At 37.6% G+C, this 17,395-nt stretch overlaps 2 protein-coding genes across 6 annotated transcripts in view; both read right to left on the bottom strand.

The window, feature by feature from the left end:
• PAPLA1 (Phosphatidic Acid Phospholipase A1) overlaps window positions 1–17,395 on the bottom strand; it is a 186,096-nt gene that overhangs the window by 53,926 nt on the left and 114,775 nt on the right. The window lies entirely within an intron of this gene.
• Window positions 174–17,395, bottom strand: part of LOC147077092 (uncharacterized) — a 132,698-nt gene continuing 115,476 nt past the window's right edge. The window contains exons 2-3 of the mRNA XM_085940707.1: window positions 9,149–9,817; window positions 174–7,880 (exon numbers count right to left, since the gene is read on the bottom strand). Coding sequence (XP_085796833.1) covers window positions 1,183–7,880; window positions 9,149–9,817 — 7,367 coding nt within the window. The 3' untranslated portion in view covers window positions 174–1,182. The remainder of the gene's footprint in view (window positions 7,881–9,148; window positions 9,818–17,395) is intronic.

The following is a 17,395-nucleotide window of genomic DNA, read 5'->3' as shown; positions in this document are numbered from 1 at the left end:
CTAGTTCATAATAATATACATAACATATCATTTGAAAAATGTACAAATAAAGTTTAAAACTTATGTAATATAATCAAGGCCATCGATAGGTTTGATAATGACGATTCATTATAACAAAAATCGTCCACATTGAACCATTCTTTTGATAATTTATTATTATTTTTCTTGTCTTGCATGAAAAAGAAAAAAAAGAAGATAAAAGTGTGTCGCATATGAAATCTGAAAAACAGGTGTATTGGTGACAATACTCTTGGAGGAATCGTCTGAACTGCATCGTGGCAGGCTAAGAATGTACGTGTTCGAAATGATGTATTCATAATATTATCCGAAAGATATTATATTTGAGTAAATAATTTCTTTTGGTGGTCGTTTAGTCTTCTTAGGTATTGTCGACGTGTCGCCAAATAAACAGCAACCACGAGGCATAAAAAAGAAGCATTTACGCACATGGTTGCGGCGATCAGCAATGGTGAAGGGTGGAGGTAGGCTGTTAAGCTTTGACATAAATAGTGCACATTAAACTTTGTTAGTAATACGTATTTGTTTTTATTGACAGATTTACAGATGGTGTTGCGTTAGCTTTTAAAAATTAATTAAACCCTACCTAAACCAAACCATAATAGTTTTGGTATACTTTGGGGGATACGACAAAATTGTGCACACTTTTTCATTCATACTTATTTGTTTTCGTTGGATTAAGAATACATATTACACATATTGTTGGTTCATTTTTTTAACTTCATTAAGCCCTGCCTAAACCAAACTGTAATAGATAAAAAATATTATTCTATATATAAAATATCCAAAGTTATGAAAATTTAATGGCATAATTTTAGATATTTTATAGAAAAAGAATTTTTTTTTGACGATTTCATATTATGGCTTGGTTTCACAGGGTTTAATTATAAAAATTAACCAACACCATATGTAAATTGTTGACAAAAATTACTATGCACTATTTATGGCGGATTTTGACAACCCACCTCCACCCTTCGTTACTGGCGACCAGTCGACAGTGCATAAGGGGCCTTAACCACCTTTTTTTAGATTCAATATTATACCTTCTCAGAATGCCAATAGTGACAAGTATCTTATGGCAAGTAAACACAGAATAAGACAAAAATATTAAATACAATTTAATAATCTTTAGCTATCGTTACTTCGGCTAAATTATATTTTACATTAGCTCAAGAAATAACTAGGAGCTTGCATATTGTTATTGTCTATGGACATTGTGAACAAGTTATCGCCTTGTGGTGCCGCAGACGTCGGGAATTGATTCGTAGTATTGCCAGGTTGCTGGTATTGATTGCAATTTTGGGCGTACGGCGCCATCCGGTTGGTAGGTGGCAAATTGCCCTGATATTGACTGAAATTCGGCGGGAATTGATTTGCGGGAGGTAAATTTCCTTGATATTGGTTGACATTTGGTGGGAATTGACTCGTTGGCGGTAAATTACCCCGAAGTTGATTTAAGTTTCCTTGAGTTTGCATCGAATACGCCGCCATTCGATTTGTTGGAGGTAAATTTGGTGGCAAACTTCCTTGAAACGGATTCGAATTCGGAACCATTTGACTCGTCGGTGGCAAATTTGATGTAATTCGATTTGCTGGTGGTAAGTTGACTTGACTTTGAATCATGTTTACCGGAAATTGACCACTAGGAGGAAATTTAGATGGAGTTTGACTCCTTGGTGGAAAATTACCTTGATATTGACTTATATTTGGTGGAATTTGACCTGTCGGTGGTAAATTCGATGGCATTTGACTTGTTGGAGGTAACATACCTTGATTTTGACTAATATTTAGTGGAATTTGAGCAGTAGGGAAAATAGCTGTTGTTTGACTCATTGGTGGCAAATTACCTTGATATTGAGTCAAATTTGGTGGCAATTGAGTGGTTGGTGGTAAATTACCTTGAAACTGATTCAAATTTGGTGTCGTTCGACCTGTAGGTGGGAAATTTCCATGATATTGGGTTACATTTGTCGGAGGTAAATTACCATGATATTGGCTCAAATTTGGTGTCATTCGACCGCCAATTGGTACATTTGGTGGTGTTTGACCCCTAGGTGGCAAATTGCCTTGATAAGACGGTTGGAAATATGGGGAACCCGTCTGCATTTGGTTCACAGTAGACGGTTGCACATTGGAAACAGGTTGAAACACATTCGTCGGAGGCAGATTACCGATCTGCGGAGGATACTGATTGAAATTGGATACAGCTTGATAAGGAGATGCTATTCTTGGGTACCGATTAGTTGTAATAGGAGACGCCGATCTAATATTACTGTTATAATTCGGTGTCATTAACGTTGGGGGCAAGTTACCAGGGTACTGATTACTGACATTTTGATTGGCCATCGGATATTGGACAATTGGTAGTATATCAGATGGCGCTTTATACATTGGAGGAAGATCAGTGGCATCATTCGAAGGTTGCCCAAGATTGTTACTAGTTTGATTAAAAGACGGTGAAAAATTGGCAGGTTTTCGGTAATTGTCGAGCAAAATATTTGCCGGTGACTTAGTTCCAGTCGGCATTTTGAATACGTTCACACCAGGAATAGACATGGATTTTGGTGGTATAATATCAGAAGAGATTGGCGGTTTAATTAAATTACCAGAAGTCTGTTCTGATTGGCGGTTTAAGTCTTGTTTAGAATTCACGTCACATGTATTATTTGAAGAAAGCGATTCTGTCGCAGTTGACATATTAAACATGTTAAATGCAGGAATAGAAGACGATTCTGGTGCTACAGCACTGTCGTTCGAAGAAATTGTGTTAGTTATTAAGTTACCAACAGTTGGTTCCGATACTTGAATAGATTTTGTTTCAAAAACATCTGAAAACAGTCCTGGTTGAGTAGAATCAGATTGTCCTATAGCCATTTTAAATACATTAACAGGAGGTACAGAAGAAGCTTCTGGTGGTATTACACTATTATTAGTAGTAATTGGCGGTTGAATCAAACCATCAGTGGTTGTTTCCGATCGGCTCTCTTGACTGCCAACAAAGCTTTGCTGTGGCGACGTGATCGTATTAAATTCGTCATTATTTTTCGGCAAACTTTGAAAGCACGCCCTCGTTGAGTTTTTACAGTAATTATCTGAAGTATTTTGACACACATCTAAAATGTTATCGTCAATTTTTGAAAAATTTCCAAATGACGATTGCAAGTTATCGAAACTGTTATCGGAAGATTTTGTCGGTTGCGAATTTTGAATCAATGCATTCGAAGCATTCGGTTGGTCGACAAAGTCAGGCTGTTCCTTAACCAATCCGAACGCAAACGGATTAAAGAATGGCATTGGAACATCACTGTTAATATTATTTGAATTGTCCAAAGTTGCAACATTAAAATTTTGCATAACGTCTTGACTAACTAAAGATATATCTTGATTAAAATCAGTCATATTTTGATCAGCAAAATATAGATCTTGACTAGCATTAGACATATCTTGACTAATAAAAGATATATCTTTGTTAGCAATAGACGTTTCAAATTCATTCGAAGATAAATTTTGTACATTTTTAGCAAAAGATTCTGTGTCGTCAACGGAATCGTTACCTTCAGTAAAACCCGGATTATTATATGAACAATGGGCGTTGAAAGAAACGATTTCGGCGTTTAATGAGTCACTTTTAAATGAATCGATACGACTCTCCGAAAGACTCGACTCACTGAGTCGCAATTCTTGAATATAATCATTACCACTATAGTCGAAACGATCCGATTCACTTATCCGTATCTGTCGTTTAACAGGGAATGTATCATTCTTATTTATCGCGTCGTCAGAATCGATATGACCGCTCTCGACGGTTCTCTGCTCGGCGGAAACGTAATCAAATCCGACATTCTCATGCCCGATACGATTTATATCAACATTTTCAACGTCTATATTACGTTCTGCAGCGGTGAAACTTTCATTTTTCTCATCACTGAAATTCTTAACAAGGACAAATGCCGACATATGCTGTTGGGGAACTGGCAAATTCGCTTCGAAAGAATCATTGATTAAACCATCCTGTCGATTCGAACCATCCGAACCGTCTATCTTCATTTCTTTTACATCAGAACTAGAACTACCTTCACAAAGTTCCATACTGTCCGGCGAAAATTTCGATTCGAGATCTTTATTATCCGATTCTTTCGACTCAACATTAGACAAATGAATGTTTTGCAACGAATCACTAGCTTCGTTTAAAGATTCGTTCGTTTTGTTTCCGATTTCCAAGTTGTCTTTTGTGCTGCTCAAATTGTAAGACTGCATTTCTTCGACTAAAGACGGCGTCTCGCTAGTTACCGACGGAGTTTTAATATTAAATCCTTCAAATTCGGTTTTCTTTACGAAAGAATCTTTCTGGAAATCATCGGACAGATACACGTGATCTTTTTCGTCTTCGCCGTCCGATTCCAGACTGTTCTGATCGTCGGAATTTAAATCGTCTTCGGCTATAGACGAAAGTCCCGCCGATATATTACACACCATACTAATATTATCGTCGAATTCCTCGGCAACGCCTTCGTTAAATCCTTGATTGACATAACCTGCGTCTTCGTTTTCCGGCAAGATCTGATTCTTTTGACGTAAATCGTCAAAAAATGATTTACTTGTCGATTGCACGTTGTACGCGCTTCTGAAAAAACTGCTTTGACCGGATGCCGAATTGCTACTGCATCCTTCATTGGAATACATTTCCAATATATTCCGACTCTCTTCATCGGCTAATATATTCGAAACGGACAAATCAGACGTACCGAAAACGCTATGGTTTTTATTATCAAACGAGTCTTTTTCAAATTCGGAATACTGCATTTTACCACTCGTGGACTGTCCGAAATCGTCAACAAATGATGCATTACACGCGTCATCTTCTACTTCATCCTTAGGCGACGGTTCGATGACGCATATCTGCGTGTCATCCGGATCGCAGAAATTTTTAATTTGCGACGGCGACAGCCGGAACGTTCCCAGATTCGAAACGTTTGAAATATTAACAGAAGAATTTAACTCACTTGTTTCGTTAACGTTACTGTCTTCTTGCTCGGGTGTTTTTATTTGTTTGGTGGTATCGAAGAAATTAGGTGCATTTTTATTATTACTAACTTCCGAAGTGACAATTTTATTTACTGTGCTTTGATTAGTGTCAAAAAATGACGCAGTACCAGTAGCAGAAAATGATCTTATATCATTATTAAAGTTCATACTGTCTTTTAATTCATCTCCAGTACTAAAAACTGTCTGTTTTATTTCATAATTGGCTAAAATGCTATCATTTGCTTTTGAACTGACAGTTGGATTTACTGTGCTTTGATTATTGTCAAAAAATGTAATATTTTCCTTTTGTTCTGTCTCGAAAGGAGTGAAAGTTTGACCACTTGTAATAGTCGAATTTTGAAAATTTGTTTCATATAACGGTACAGACATCAGTGGTTCCGTAATAGATTGCGTGGAAATACCTTTCGAATCATTTCTCACAGAAGAAAGCTCAACTGTCTCTTGCGCTGGCACAGCGACGGGATTAAACACCAAACATTCAATATTTGAAAACGGAGCCGTCATATTGGCATCCTTCTTTTGTTTCGCGAAGTAATTGGCAGGCGCTCTTCGAAGTCTCTCGGAGCCATCGTGGAAGACTTGCGGTCTATTCTCGGAGACGTTACCTGTCAAATCGACAGGTTTGCAACTTGCAGGATTGAAAAATAGCGGAGGAGCCCCGGCAGAAGAAACATTAGAATCGGACACAGCATCACTGTCTTGTGCGGCAGTTTGGCTAACGTAACCGAACGAGCTATTATTTAATTCATTATCTTCAACATTGCTTGCTGACATATCTTCGTTATTCAACACCATTTTGTCAATTTGGACAGCTGGAGACACTTCTTCGTTTTGTACTTGTGAATTACCATGAAATTCTTGAGGAATCACATTGTTTTGGACGTTGGAATCGGGATTCCAACCGTGATTGGGAACAGAACCATCACTTTGCAATCCATAACCATAGTAATATTGATTCATTTGATTGTCGTTCACAATATCAATACCATAAGAAGTTTGGTTGTTAGCACCATACTGGTTGTTACCCCCGTAGTAATATGTGGGGGTTTGCTTTAAGCTTTGATTATCGATATTAAAACCGTAGTCTGGTGGTACGGTTTGAATGGAAAATGCTTCATCATCAGGTGTAACTTCCGACTCCAACTTTTTCTTATCAGTGAAATAGTTTGGATCGAAAAACGACGTAACGACATTTTGAATTTTGCTCAAATTTACAGCGGTTTGCAGTTTTTCGAGACTAAAATTGATTCCTGCATTTTGCTGACTCACGACACCGGTAGAATCGTGATCTGTAAAACCTTGATTGACAATACCACTTTGCACCACGTTACCCCCACCAAAATCTTCTACTTCACCACTTTTAAAATACGCAGTTGGAACCTGTCCTAGATTATCAGGATACGAAGCACCGAACGCTAAATCAGCAGACAACTGAGTAGTGTCATTACTCTCGACTACGCCACCGATTGGATTAAATATTTCTGGAGCGATATTCGAAGGTTCTGGAATACCAAGAATCGGTGCCAGTTTGCTGACGTTTTGAGACACAGGAATAGCACCTTCTACAGGTCCAGAGTAGTACTGCGGTCTCTTTTTGGAGCCCAATCGGAATTGATTACCGGAAACAGACGCAGTTGGAGGAATTACAGGAATACTCGGTGGCAACGCTGTAATATCAGGAGTTTTAGACGATTCAGCAAAAGAAATAGATGCCGATGGAATCGGAGGTAAATTAACACCAGAAGAAATTCCACTGTCTCCATTAGCAATGCTTACTTGTGAAGACAGTGCGTTTTTAATAGTGTCTTGTTGAAAAACATTCTGCGACGAGACAAATGACGTTGGGTCAAAAAATAGAGGCTGTTGGACATTTTCCAGTTGAGTCGCATGCGTTAAAGATACATTAGCGTTCGTAACTTCATTATAAGGAATATTATCGAAATTTTCTGTACTCCCAAGATTATTTGCACCGACCGGAATATAAGCGTAATTAGGACATGTCACGGAAGCGAATAAAGGTGCATTTTGTGTATCACCGATTGGCACATGAGCCGTTTCAGAACCGGAATCAACTATACTTAAACCACTCTGAATATTTACTTGACCGGCAGAAATAGAACTTAATTGCGTATTCAATGAAGGTGGTAATTGTTCGCCGTCTAAAGTTCCTTGGAAATTCGAAGAGACATAAGTATCAGTGTTTACAGGTGCAATATTAGACTTAATAACATTTGGACGTAAAGCAGATAATCCCACGGGTGATTCTTGCAAACGTTTATAAGGGTTATTCGTATCAGAATCATATCGTATTTGATAGCCTGCACCGCGAGCCAAATCGGCATTTAAATCTACAGTATTTAACGGTTGTATTCCTACCGCACCATGAGTTGTTTCCGAACTTTGAATATCTTGACTTGGCAAATCGGGGACTATATTATCGGTATTTAAAGGTTGATATCCGACACTTAATTCCAAATTATTTAGATTAATTGGTGCTGGAAGCATATTGGACTGAACACCAGTACTTAACGGTGGAAATCCTACGTTTAAATCAACATTATTTTGACCAGGGTTGAAAATACTTTGATTGTCGGGCGGGTATGGCAAATTAGGCCTTGATGCATCAGTGATTGATGGTGGAAACTGTGACTGTTTTATGGGGTGTTCATGTGACGTTACGCCTACAGGCGGTGGGATTTGAGGCGGCTTCGAAGGGAAGTTAGTAGGAGGGAGGAGGGTTTCTCCTAGGGTGAGTCCTGGAACTTGGGCGTATGTTTTTTTTCGATTCGTGCCGAGCCGGAACAGGTTGGAAGAGGCTGCAAAAGAGAGAGAAAAAAGAATTAGCATTATTTGAGACAGGTAAAAATAAATTACTTGAAAATAGTAAATTATAATATTAAAACCATGTTTATACAGGCTAAATGTGAATTTAATGTATTTAATTCACTGTACCATAGTTCACCGTGAGCTGTTGCACCAAAAACAGATGGCCGTATAGCATTGAGATCAAAAACTGACACGTTTGTATGTTACAATTTAGATGCAATGTTTGTTTGCAGACAGTAATATTGTTACATTTTTATAAGTTTCAATTAGAGCATTAATTTGAGAGGTACGAATTGACCATGTCCGATCCTAATAAGATCATTTATTATGGTCGTCCACGGAGTGGAGGTTTGAATTAACAGATTTGTTTTTACAAGAAATGGATGTGTATTTGTCAGACTCAGAATTCGAACCTGGGACTCGTGAGTTATAGGCCGACGGTTAAGCCGCTCGGCCATCTAATTTATTTATCTACCTATTTCGTCTCTCTTTCCCTTGTATTCCGGAGGTTTTTATTATGTATTTTATTCAGACATGTTTCGGACAATGGGCGGACAACAATTATGTTCCAACAAATCACCACCTACTTACTCTTGTTTTTTCCCCCATGTCATGTTGTGAACGTCTTAAATTTGTAATTTGTAAAGTTCGCTAATGTAAACAAATAAATAACATTGAATTGAGCTTACAGAGATTCGTGGAGGCGAACTGACGAGCGGACGTGGTTAAAGAAAGAAGACAATGACTATGTCAAAGACAGTGGTTCTTATACTTGTTCTCGTGTCCAGAAACTTGTACGTATGCAGTTTGTATCACACTTCACTGTGAAATGTTGTATCGGAAATATATAGCCATATATTAAAGACCGTCCAACCTCTTTGGGTCGTATAGTACTGACATAAAATTCATGTCTAAATAAAACGGTTCTTGTCGCTTTACACTTTACAGAAAGTCAGCAGCAAACAAATTTAGCTGATATACTGGATTATTTGTAAGGTTATGTTTTCATTCTTGCATTCATGAATTTTACCAAAATCAGCTATGAAAATTGAATTAATTTTCATATTGAATCTAATAAAATTGGAGACCGTATAGAATAATATAGATACTATACCGTCTTTAATTATATTAGATTCATCAGATGGTCATCTCTTTCCGAGCCCACGACGAACTGTGCCACGGTGAAATGTTTTACATACAATTAACATGTAACCACTTGTTCTTGGATTAAAAAAAAGAAAACTAAAGAAATACTCACAAACGTGTTTGTCTTTTCCTTGCATTGATCCCATCATAGTTTGACTCCCGCCATCGACCTCCGTGAAACCGACACTCCCAAAATTACTTCTATCAAAAAGCGGCACGGGTGCCAAATTTTCAACATTTTCAATCGCTTCCACTTCCCTCATTTCTCCACCCCTGGACGCGTTGAATGCGTCAAAATTCTTAGATTCTACCCCTCTATCATATCCAACTGTCACACTGTCAAAATTATCATGCTGGCTACTGCCCCACGGCGAAGATCTGGTCATGTTCAATACATTCGAAAAAGACCCCAATACAGCGCTTGCTACCTGAGGTAACACCTGTGGCAGTTGGGATAGATTCTGTGCCAAGTCCATTGCCATACTTCCGGACGGTGCCGTCTGCGAGGACACGGACTCCCGGTCGTCTTCTTCGGGGGATTTGGTGTCCAGATCGACATCGCTGAATGCTTCCGCGCTGTCGCTTTTGACGGGCGCCGGTTGGGTGCCGTGCACTCTGGCGTAGTAAGCAGCCAGATCGAAATCGTCGTCGGGGGGTTTTGGTGGTTGGCTTTGTAATATGGACTTTTCGTTTTTCGGGTTTCGGTTTCTCTGATCGGAGGCCGACTGGTCGGGTCTTTGCAAATGAACGCCCGAGGATAGCGCGGGATCTTGCGAAGCATCTGAAAAGAGAAAACAATATCGTTAATTAGGTATTTATTTTAGGCTTGTAGTACTAATGGAAGAAGTAGTAATCGATGGAGCTTTATAATTATAACACTTTCTTAGTGTCGAACATAAAGAGATTGCAATACCGGTATCCCAATATTTTTGAATACCGAAATACTAGTATTAAAAATCAGACAATACCGATATATTCGATATTGAAAGTTGAAACAAAGTTAAGAGCATACATAAGTGAAACAGCAAATAATTTTCAACAATAGGTGGGACGAAATTTCGCACTCGTCGCCAATCAAAGAGCGGTAGTAGAGGTGTGAGCACGTCAATTTGTTTTGTGATGGCGACGGGGGTATTAATTCTTAAATCGTGTAAAGATGACTATAAAACGTTACCCATTTACTTGAAAAAGAAAACATGTCAATGAATATATTATTATTATTAGTAATAGAACAATAAACATAACATTAAATAGACGCATATTCACTTTTTATGATAAATTATGTTTCGTTCTGCACGCGTCATTTGCACAATCTTCGCGTCGCGTAGTCACGATCGTTTTAGACCGTGCCCCAGCTGAAGTATAAACACCCTTCGTTAGTGAAGTAAACCAGCTCCTATTAATTTTGTGTACCCTTTTGAAGTTATACTTCTTTTGGGGCGTTTGGTAGAGAGTGAAATTGAGAGCTGCGCGCGCAAACCGTTACGAAAGTCCCCGACGGTATGAAGTTAGCTGCGAGTCATTTGCAATTCCTTACGTAAACAAACGATTAAACGTCAGAGTGACAGTTGTTACTTTAAAAATAAAAGCAACGAGAAATAATTATATAAATTAAAGTGCATAGAAATAAACCAACGGCGCTCCAAAATGCGGCCCTTTTTCTTGAGTGTGTAATTTAACAAGATAATAAGGAGCTAATTGAAGAATCTAGGTTATCACAAGTTTTGTTTTTGTTTTGTTACGCCAAATAAGCATAACTTCTAACGCGCGTACATAAGTACCCACACACAGCGATTTTTTATTATAATATACCTATATTTTAAGGTTATAACACAATGATAATAATTATCGAGGTACGTATCTATGATTTAGTGCCTACAATGTTTAACTTCCGTCCAGCAGTCAGTCTTTGCCATTGATTCAATCTTAAATCTCGATTAACTCGCACGTTACGTCAAGACACTGCAGTGACGACAATATTATCTGATTTACGGAATGGCCCGAAACGCTGCGATCTTTGCTAAATTTTACTGTTTCAATAGCTCCAGAGCAGTGGCGCACAACCAGCTGCATTCAATCCACGTAAATGGCGTCTTAATTTGGCGCTTTCTTCTATCGAAGGTTGACGACTGTCTCGTAGTATTTACACCAGTCCTATGGAGGGTGCGCAGCCAAGATCGCTTAAGGGCCCACATGACAAACGTAGGTCAAAATGGAGGTTTTATGGTGTTTTCAGAGCATGATCCTGGACATTCCTTAAACGTTGTAGATAATCTATTTATATAATTTTGAAGCGCCTTATTATCATTTATATTTATTTTAAACATTTGATGACTGCATAAAGTATTTTTATTACGTAAAATAGTGTTTTTTTAAACCTCTCGATCTAATGTTTTAGAATATAGTCATATTTCAGTACATTTTAAACGCATTTATAAAACCATTAGTAAAATTTATGTTAACATTATAAAGTGAAATATTTGCGATAAAAAAATATATTTTATAATGTCTGTGATCCCAAATTTGACAAGAATTAAGCATTTTATTATTCAAAAAATGGGCACGATTAACATATTTTAATTATTGACCTAAGAATAAGGTGGTATTTTTTGAAATACGCCATTTCTATTGGCAGTTCCCAGTGGTTAAGCTACAACATACGGCCGTGGGCATAAATTGGCAAACGATAAATGAAGCAGGGAGTAAGATCATGTTAACGCGCGTGTTTGAACATGTACATAACCGGAAAAAAAACGTTTTTTTTTTTTTTTGTATAAATGCCAATAGAAATGTCTTACTCTAACGCATAGTGTGGAGATATAAGCGTGCTGAATACTTACTCACCCGTACTTTTGGTTTGTTTTTGTTCAGGCCTTGGTATTATACCCACGCTTCTGCGCCCTCTACCTCTTTTCTTGTATTACGTTGGAGTAAATTTAATCATACTTCTTATTGTGAAATAATTACAAGATAAAAAGAACTTTTTATATACAACGTTTTTAAATTTTCTGTTCAATCATATAAACTTGACAATTCTATGTATTAATAAAAACATTTTATTGTAATTGATAGAAATACTGAATAAATATAGAATACTAAAATGTCATTTTGACATTTTATATTGATTTCCATAGTAACGCACGTTTATATTAATATGTAATTTAATTGCTAGGACCCCCTTAGCAACCGACAATAATAACTTTCCATACAAAACAGAATTAACTGAAAATGAATTCAATTCTGCTTAAAGGATGGCTAAAAGTATTAAAAGAATGCATTGTCGTCGTGTTCTGATATATTCTAAATGTTTCAAATGTCTAGCTAGTCGGGAAGTTAGTTAAAAATCTTCAATCGTCCAATACAAATCTTGGACAAACCAGAAAAAAATAAACTGGATACACAAGAAAAAATCTGTACCGGACAAACAAGAATACGAGCTAATAAAAACGTGGTAAAATATGGCCGAAGTATGCGAAATTACTACGTTTGAAGGTAGCTACAACTTCTCTTGTTTCATTGCCTTGTCATAAATTCCTCATCTATAATATGATTTGTATTTCTTGCGTTTTATGGACTGATCGTTTTAAAGAAATATAACGAATCCGGCTTGGTCCACGGTGATTGGTGGTCAAATTTTTATCTTAGTGATCTGTACTGTGGGAAGACATGGCTTGTTATAAACGCAGTTTGGCAGAGTTTATGTCTGATGTTAACAGCCTACCTCCACCCTTCACCACTGATAAGGGGAGAAGGGTAGGACCAGCCCTGGATTGTTGGACAACTTATGATCATAATGACTACATTTTTATTCTATTGGTAACAATATATTGTAAGAACCAATGACATTAATATGGACGAATCATCTGGGAAAAAAATGACACTCACTTCATTGTCGGGTCTGCCGAATGGCATAATCTGTTCTAACGCCATTACAATAAAGGTGATATTGCTATAAATTCCTGATACTTTTTGTTGGGTCTGCCGGATGGTTCGGTTCGAACGGGTTCGCTCAAATGAACATTGACATTAAAAACACTGCTCTAACGCCATTACAATAAAGGTCATATTGCTATAAATTCCCGATGCGTGATATCGCATAATGAAAATTGCGTGACGTCTACCTATACATGCGAATGCGGGAATTTACTTGCTAGCTACTGTATTGAGTGCGTCGTCCATTAATAATGTCATTGGTAAGAACAGAACGGATAATAAATATAATACCATTAGGCTATATACCAATACGGTAAATTTTGACGCAGGGTTTTGAATGTGCGAGTGTCGTACGAAAATGAAACACGCATTATGCACATGCAATAGTGCGTGTAATACACCAATATTAAATGAGCATCAATGCATAAACCGAGAGCAGTTGTCAGTATTCGACGTACGACGTATTCTTGACACATATTTAAATTTATCCCGTATTCTTCCTTACTTGAGATCGGTTGCCTGCTTAGGTATTTCAGTTACAATTGTTTCTGAGTTCCCTGATTGTAAGGTACAAAATAGCATTAATGTTGAGTTTGAAGCAAATCTTGTGTAATATTGTAGATTTTTTTATGAGAAAAATTATGCTGTTTGCGGTGTTGTAAACGCTAGATTTAACGTCTTAGGCCAAAAGCGAGATCACGTTGTTGATGACGATGATAAAAATGTTGCCTGTCACTGCTCTAGAACGACCTTCATCGCGACTAGAGTAGGTCCTACATAACGCACGTTCATATTATTATAGTAAGGCACATTTTTTACGACTTCTCTCACCTGCAGATTGCAGGAAATGGCAGTTAAATTGTAATAATACTGTTAGCAGAACAAAGAACTATATAAAATTCAAATCGAAAATAATTGCTCTCCGACCCTGAAACAGTATTATTCGAATCCCGCCATAACGTGACGAAATCGCATCGATTAAATAAATAGAACTCCATTATTTATCAATTAACTATCATTGCACTACAGCCCGGGGTGGGTCCATACAGCCTCCAAAATCGTTATCTAACAAATGTTGAAACTAAAAAAAAACAAAGATTGAACGGTAACCGGACAAAACAGAACAGCCAGGGGAAAAATGAAACATTAATTTTTGTGGAATCTATTTAGGTTAGGTTAGATTAGGTTAGGTCAGGTTAGGTTAGGTTAGCTCATTATTTTGTTGTACCTAGTCACCCAATCATTTTGAACATATTATATTGATTAAGATGAAATATCCTAAGCTTGCCGGCAACACCGAGTTAAGTCCCGTTTATTTGAGGCTTTCTAGCGATTAGGAATGCAGAAATTAGGTATATAATTTGATTTATTAAGGCGTATTGAAAATCTGTGCTATTTAAAATCTATCAACATAATAGAGATAGGACAATTTCAATATTAAATGTATGTTTTTCATGAAAGGTCACAGTTATACCTATTTATCGTTGTTCTGTTTTGTCAGGTCATGTTCTGTTTTGTCATGGAACCAGATTGAACGTACATAATTCTGAAAACACTCATGAGAAAATATAGCCAATAGAAGAAATCTTTTTTGAAAAAAGTAAGACACCCAGCAGGAATCGAAAGATATTAGCAAGTTCAAGTAAGTTACAACAGAAAATATTGGAGTGACCTGTGACGTCGGATAGTAATTAAAGTAATAAATACTTTTATTTAGAATACAAAAACCGATCGCCTAACGTAACTCAATTTGGAGAGCGCTTGTGGGCAGGTATTAATAAGGCCAATAGTTAAAATTTGTAGCAATTAAGCATGTCAGTCGTAGCATAGTGGTAATGCACAGGGCGCGATACCCAAGAGGTTCGATTCCAGCCGGGTGTCTTACTTTTTTCAAAAAAGATTTTTTCTATTGGGTATATTTTCTCATGGGTGTTTTCAGAATTATTTATGTTCAATAATTAGAATGGTACATTCTTAGAATATTGTGAATTATTCGTTGAATAAAAGAAATAGTAATTTAAAACCAAAGATGTTGAAAAAATCTTCTTCTATGTATTCATATTCATTACATGTTCGTTTGCCAATTTTCAGGTCGTCTAAAAAGACAATCCGTCACGATGAGTAGAAAGCAGCCAATTATATCAGTGGCGAAGTGTGGAGGTAGGCTGTTAAGATCCGACATAAATAGTGCATTCTAAACTTTGCCAGTCAAACGTATTTGTTGTCTTTCTTTGTCTTGTCAGTTTTTCAAATTCAATTGAACCCTGCCTAATCCAACTATACCTAAATAAGATTTCATATAAATAAAAAATATTTCAAGTTAAACACATTTATTCTTCTTGGTCGTGCACTCATGGCTAAGGATCGTGACCACATTTGAATTTCGCCATACTTTGAGCTATCAAGACTTTCCATCCTTCTCAATCTTCCGCATCTCTTAGGCAGGATGAATGGTGCCCCCAGTCAGCTCTTTCACTTGTCGCTCCAGCGCGCAGACGCTCTCCCTATGCTTCGCCTTCCTTGGAGTCCACCCAAAACTACCAGTCTCTCCAGGTTATCCGGTCCGCGCCTGATAATATGTCCAAAAAACTGCAGAATTCTTCTCAGACATATTGTCGAGAGCCGTTCCATTACCTTCAGTCTCTGGATGATAAACTGGTTCGTCCTGTGCTCCGTCCAAGAAATACAAAGCATTCGTTGCCAACACCACATCTTTATATTTATATTTTTTTTATAAAAATCGATGTTTTTTTTTTAAATATATATATAAAAAACTAGCTGACCCGGCAAACGTTGTTCTGCCATATAAATTATTTCTAGTGAATATTTTGGTTGTTAAATAAAAAATAACGAATGTATCGTAAGTGTGTGGGGATGAGATATATGACAGAAAGAGGAATAGAGCGCTGTAGACAATGACCGCCGATAAAAACAAAAAAACATCAACCATTCATTTTCTCAATTCAAAATGAGAAACGATGTTCATAATGAATGAATAACCTGTGACAGGATCTTGTTGTTTAATGTTTATGCAATATCCGTCTTGTCCCTTCCAGAAAATAAGCGGATATTGGAGAGCGTCGTATGAACGGTGTGTGTTAGCGATGAACTCCAGATTATTGTTTCTTCTTTGAATCACGATTTCTCGCGTCGATGTGCGGTCGCCAACCATGATTCCAGCAATGTCGTCAACAACAGGCGCATTGAATCGAAGCACGTGCTCTCCAGCTGGTGTTTTATTAGGATTGATGACAATAGCGTGATTGTCACTTTGCAATTCGTGTATGTGTGCTTTGAAGAATTTCAATAATTCATTGTGCTCATTCAACAGGGCATCCAGTTCGCCGACGATGCGCCTGGCATTAGGCGAATTGAGGCTATTTTAGCCTCAACGTGCATCCACATGATTGATGTCCTCATCGCCCGTTCGTTTGGCATTGGCAGCAATGAGCCTACTTTGTGGTATACTTGGCCTTTGATTTTGAACGTAGAATGGAATTGTTGACCATTTGCCGCAGTATTGTGAACTATTTCTGTTGCTCCGAACGAAGTCTTTTGGAAGCATGAATTGAATGTGCGAATGGACTTCAGGAACAGGTTTGAATCTGGAACCGTGCCGATGAGCAAGCCGTTCAATGGTTCTGGTGGTATCTCAATTTCTGGTAGTTGCACTTTTCCTGCTGCGCAACACATCCCGGCTGACTCATGTTTGAATTTGAGCGCATGACAATGGAGACATTCTTTGTCCATAGCACCAATCAGCACTTTCGGATGAGCGGAACATTCAATATCTGGCTCGTACTCGAATGCGAAACGAAGAAACGAAGCGGATGTAAATGTTCGATGTACTTGTTGGCGTTGTCGGTAATTTGCTCTGCGTGTGTTAACTACGAACCGGCGCGCTTGGCTCCGTTCCAATTGTCGTTGTTGATTTCGTTCAGCTCGTGCCTCTTGTGATTAGGATGCACGCAATTGCGACATGCTTACACGCACGTTTTTGTTATCTTGTTGGATTTGTTCGTCTGTTATTTCTGCTCTACTATTTCGCATGTTTGTTGCTTTATTCGTTCGATGGCCCAAATGGCCCCCTTGCGTCTTGACGGCATTGTGCACTGTAATAAACGCACATAAAAATAGATAAATTAAAATAAATCGTACAAAATTTTGCACGCACTGCGTTGTGATATGCCGAATGAAATGTCAAAATAACGCGAAGCTTCTCTTGAATTCTTCTCGGACGTAGCGCCATCTGTCATTCAACAACATAAATAATTTCGTTCTGTTTGAAATACGAACGACGGTTAAATTTGTTCATACAAAAATAATAAAATCGCGATTAAAAAATGGGAGGGTGGGGGTAGGATAGTGAAAATTTGGGGTTATATGTATTTTTTAATGGAAAATAATAAAAAAAATACAAAAAAAA

The sequence above is a fragment of the Rhyacophila brunnea genome, unplaced genomic scaffold, assembly GCF_057557595.1.
Source record: "Rhyacophila brunnea isolate RB1 unplaced genomic scaffold, BYU_Rbru_1.0 scaffold_13, whole genome shotgun sequence".
In the NCBI taxonomy this organism is placed as follows: Eukaryota; Metazoa; Arthropoda; class Insecta; order Trichoptera; family Rhyacophilidae; genus Rhyacophila; species Rhyacophila brunnea.
The sequence above is the reverse complement of the archived record's forward strand: the minus strand, read 5'-3'. Positions and strand labels throughout refer to the sequence as shown.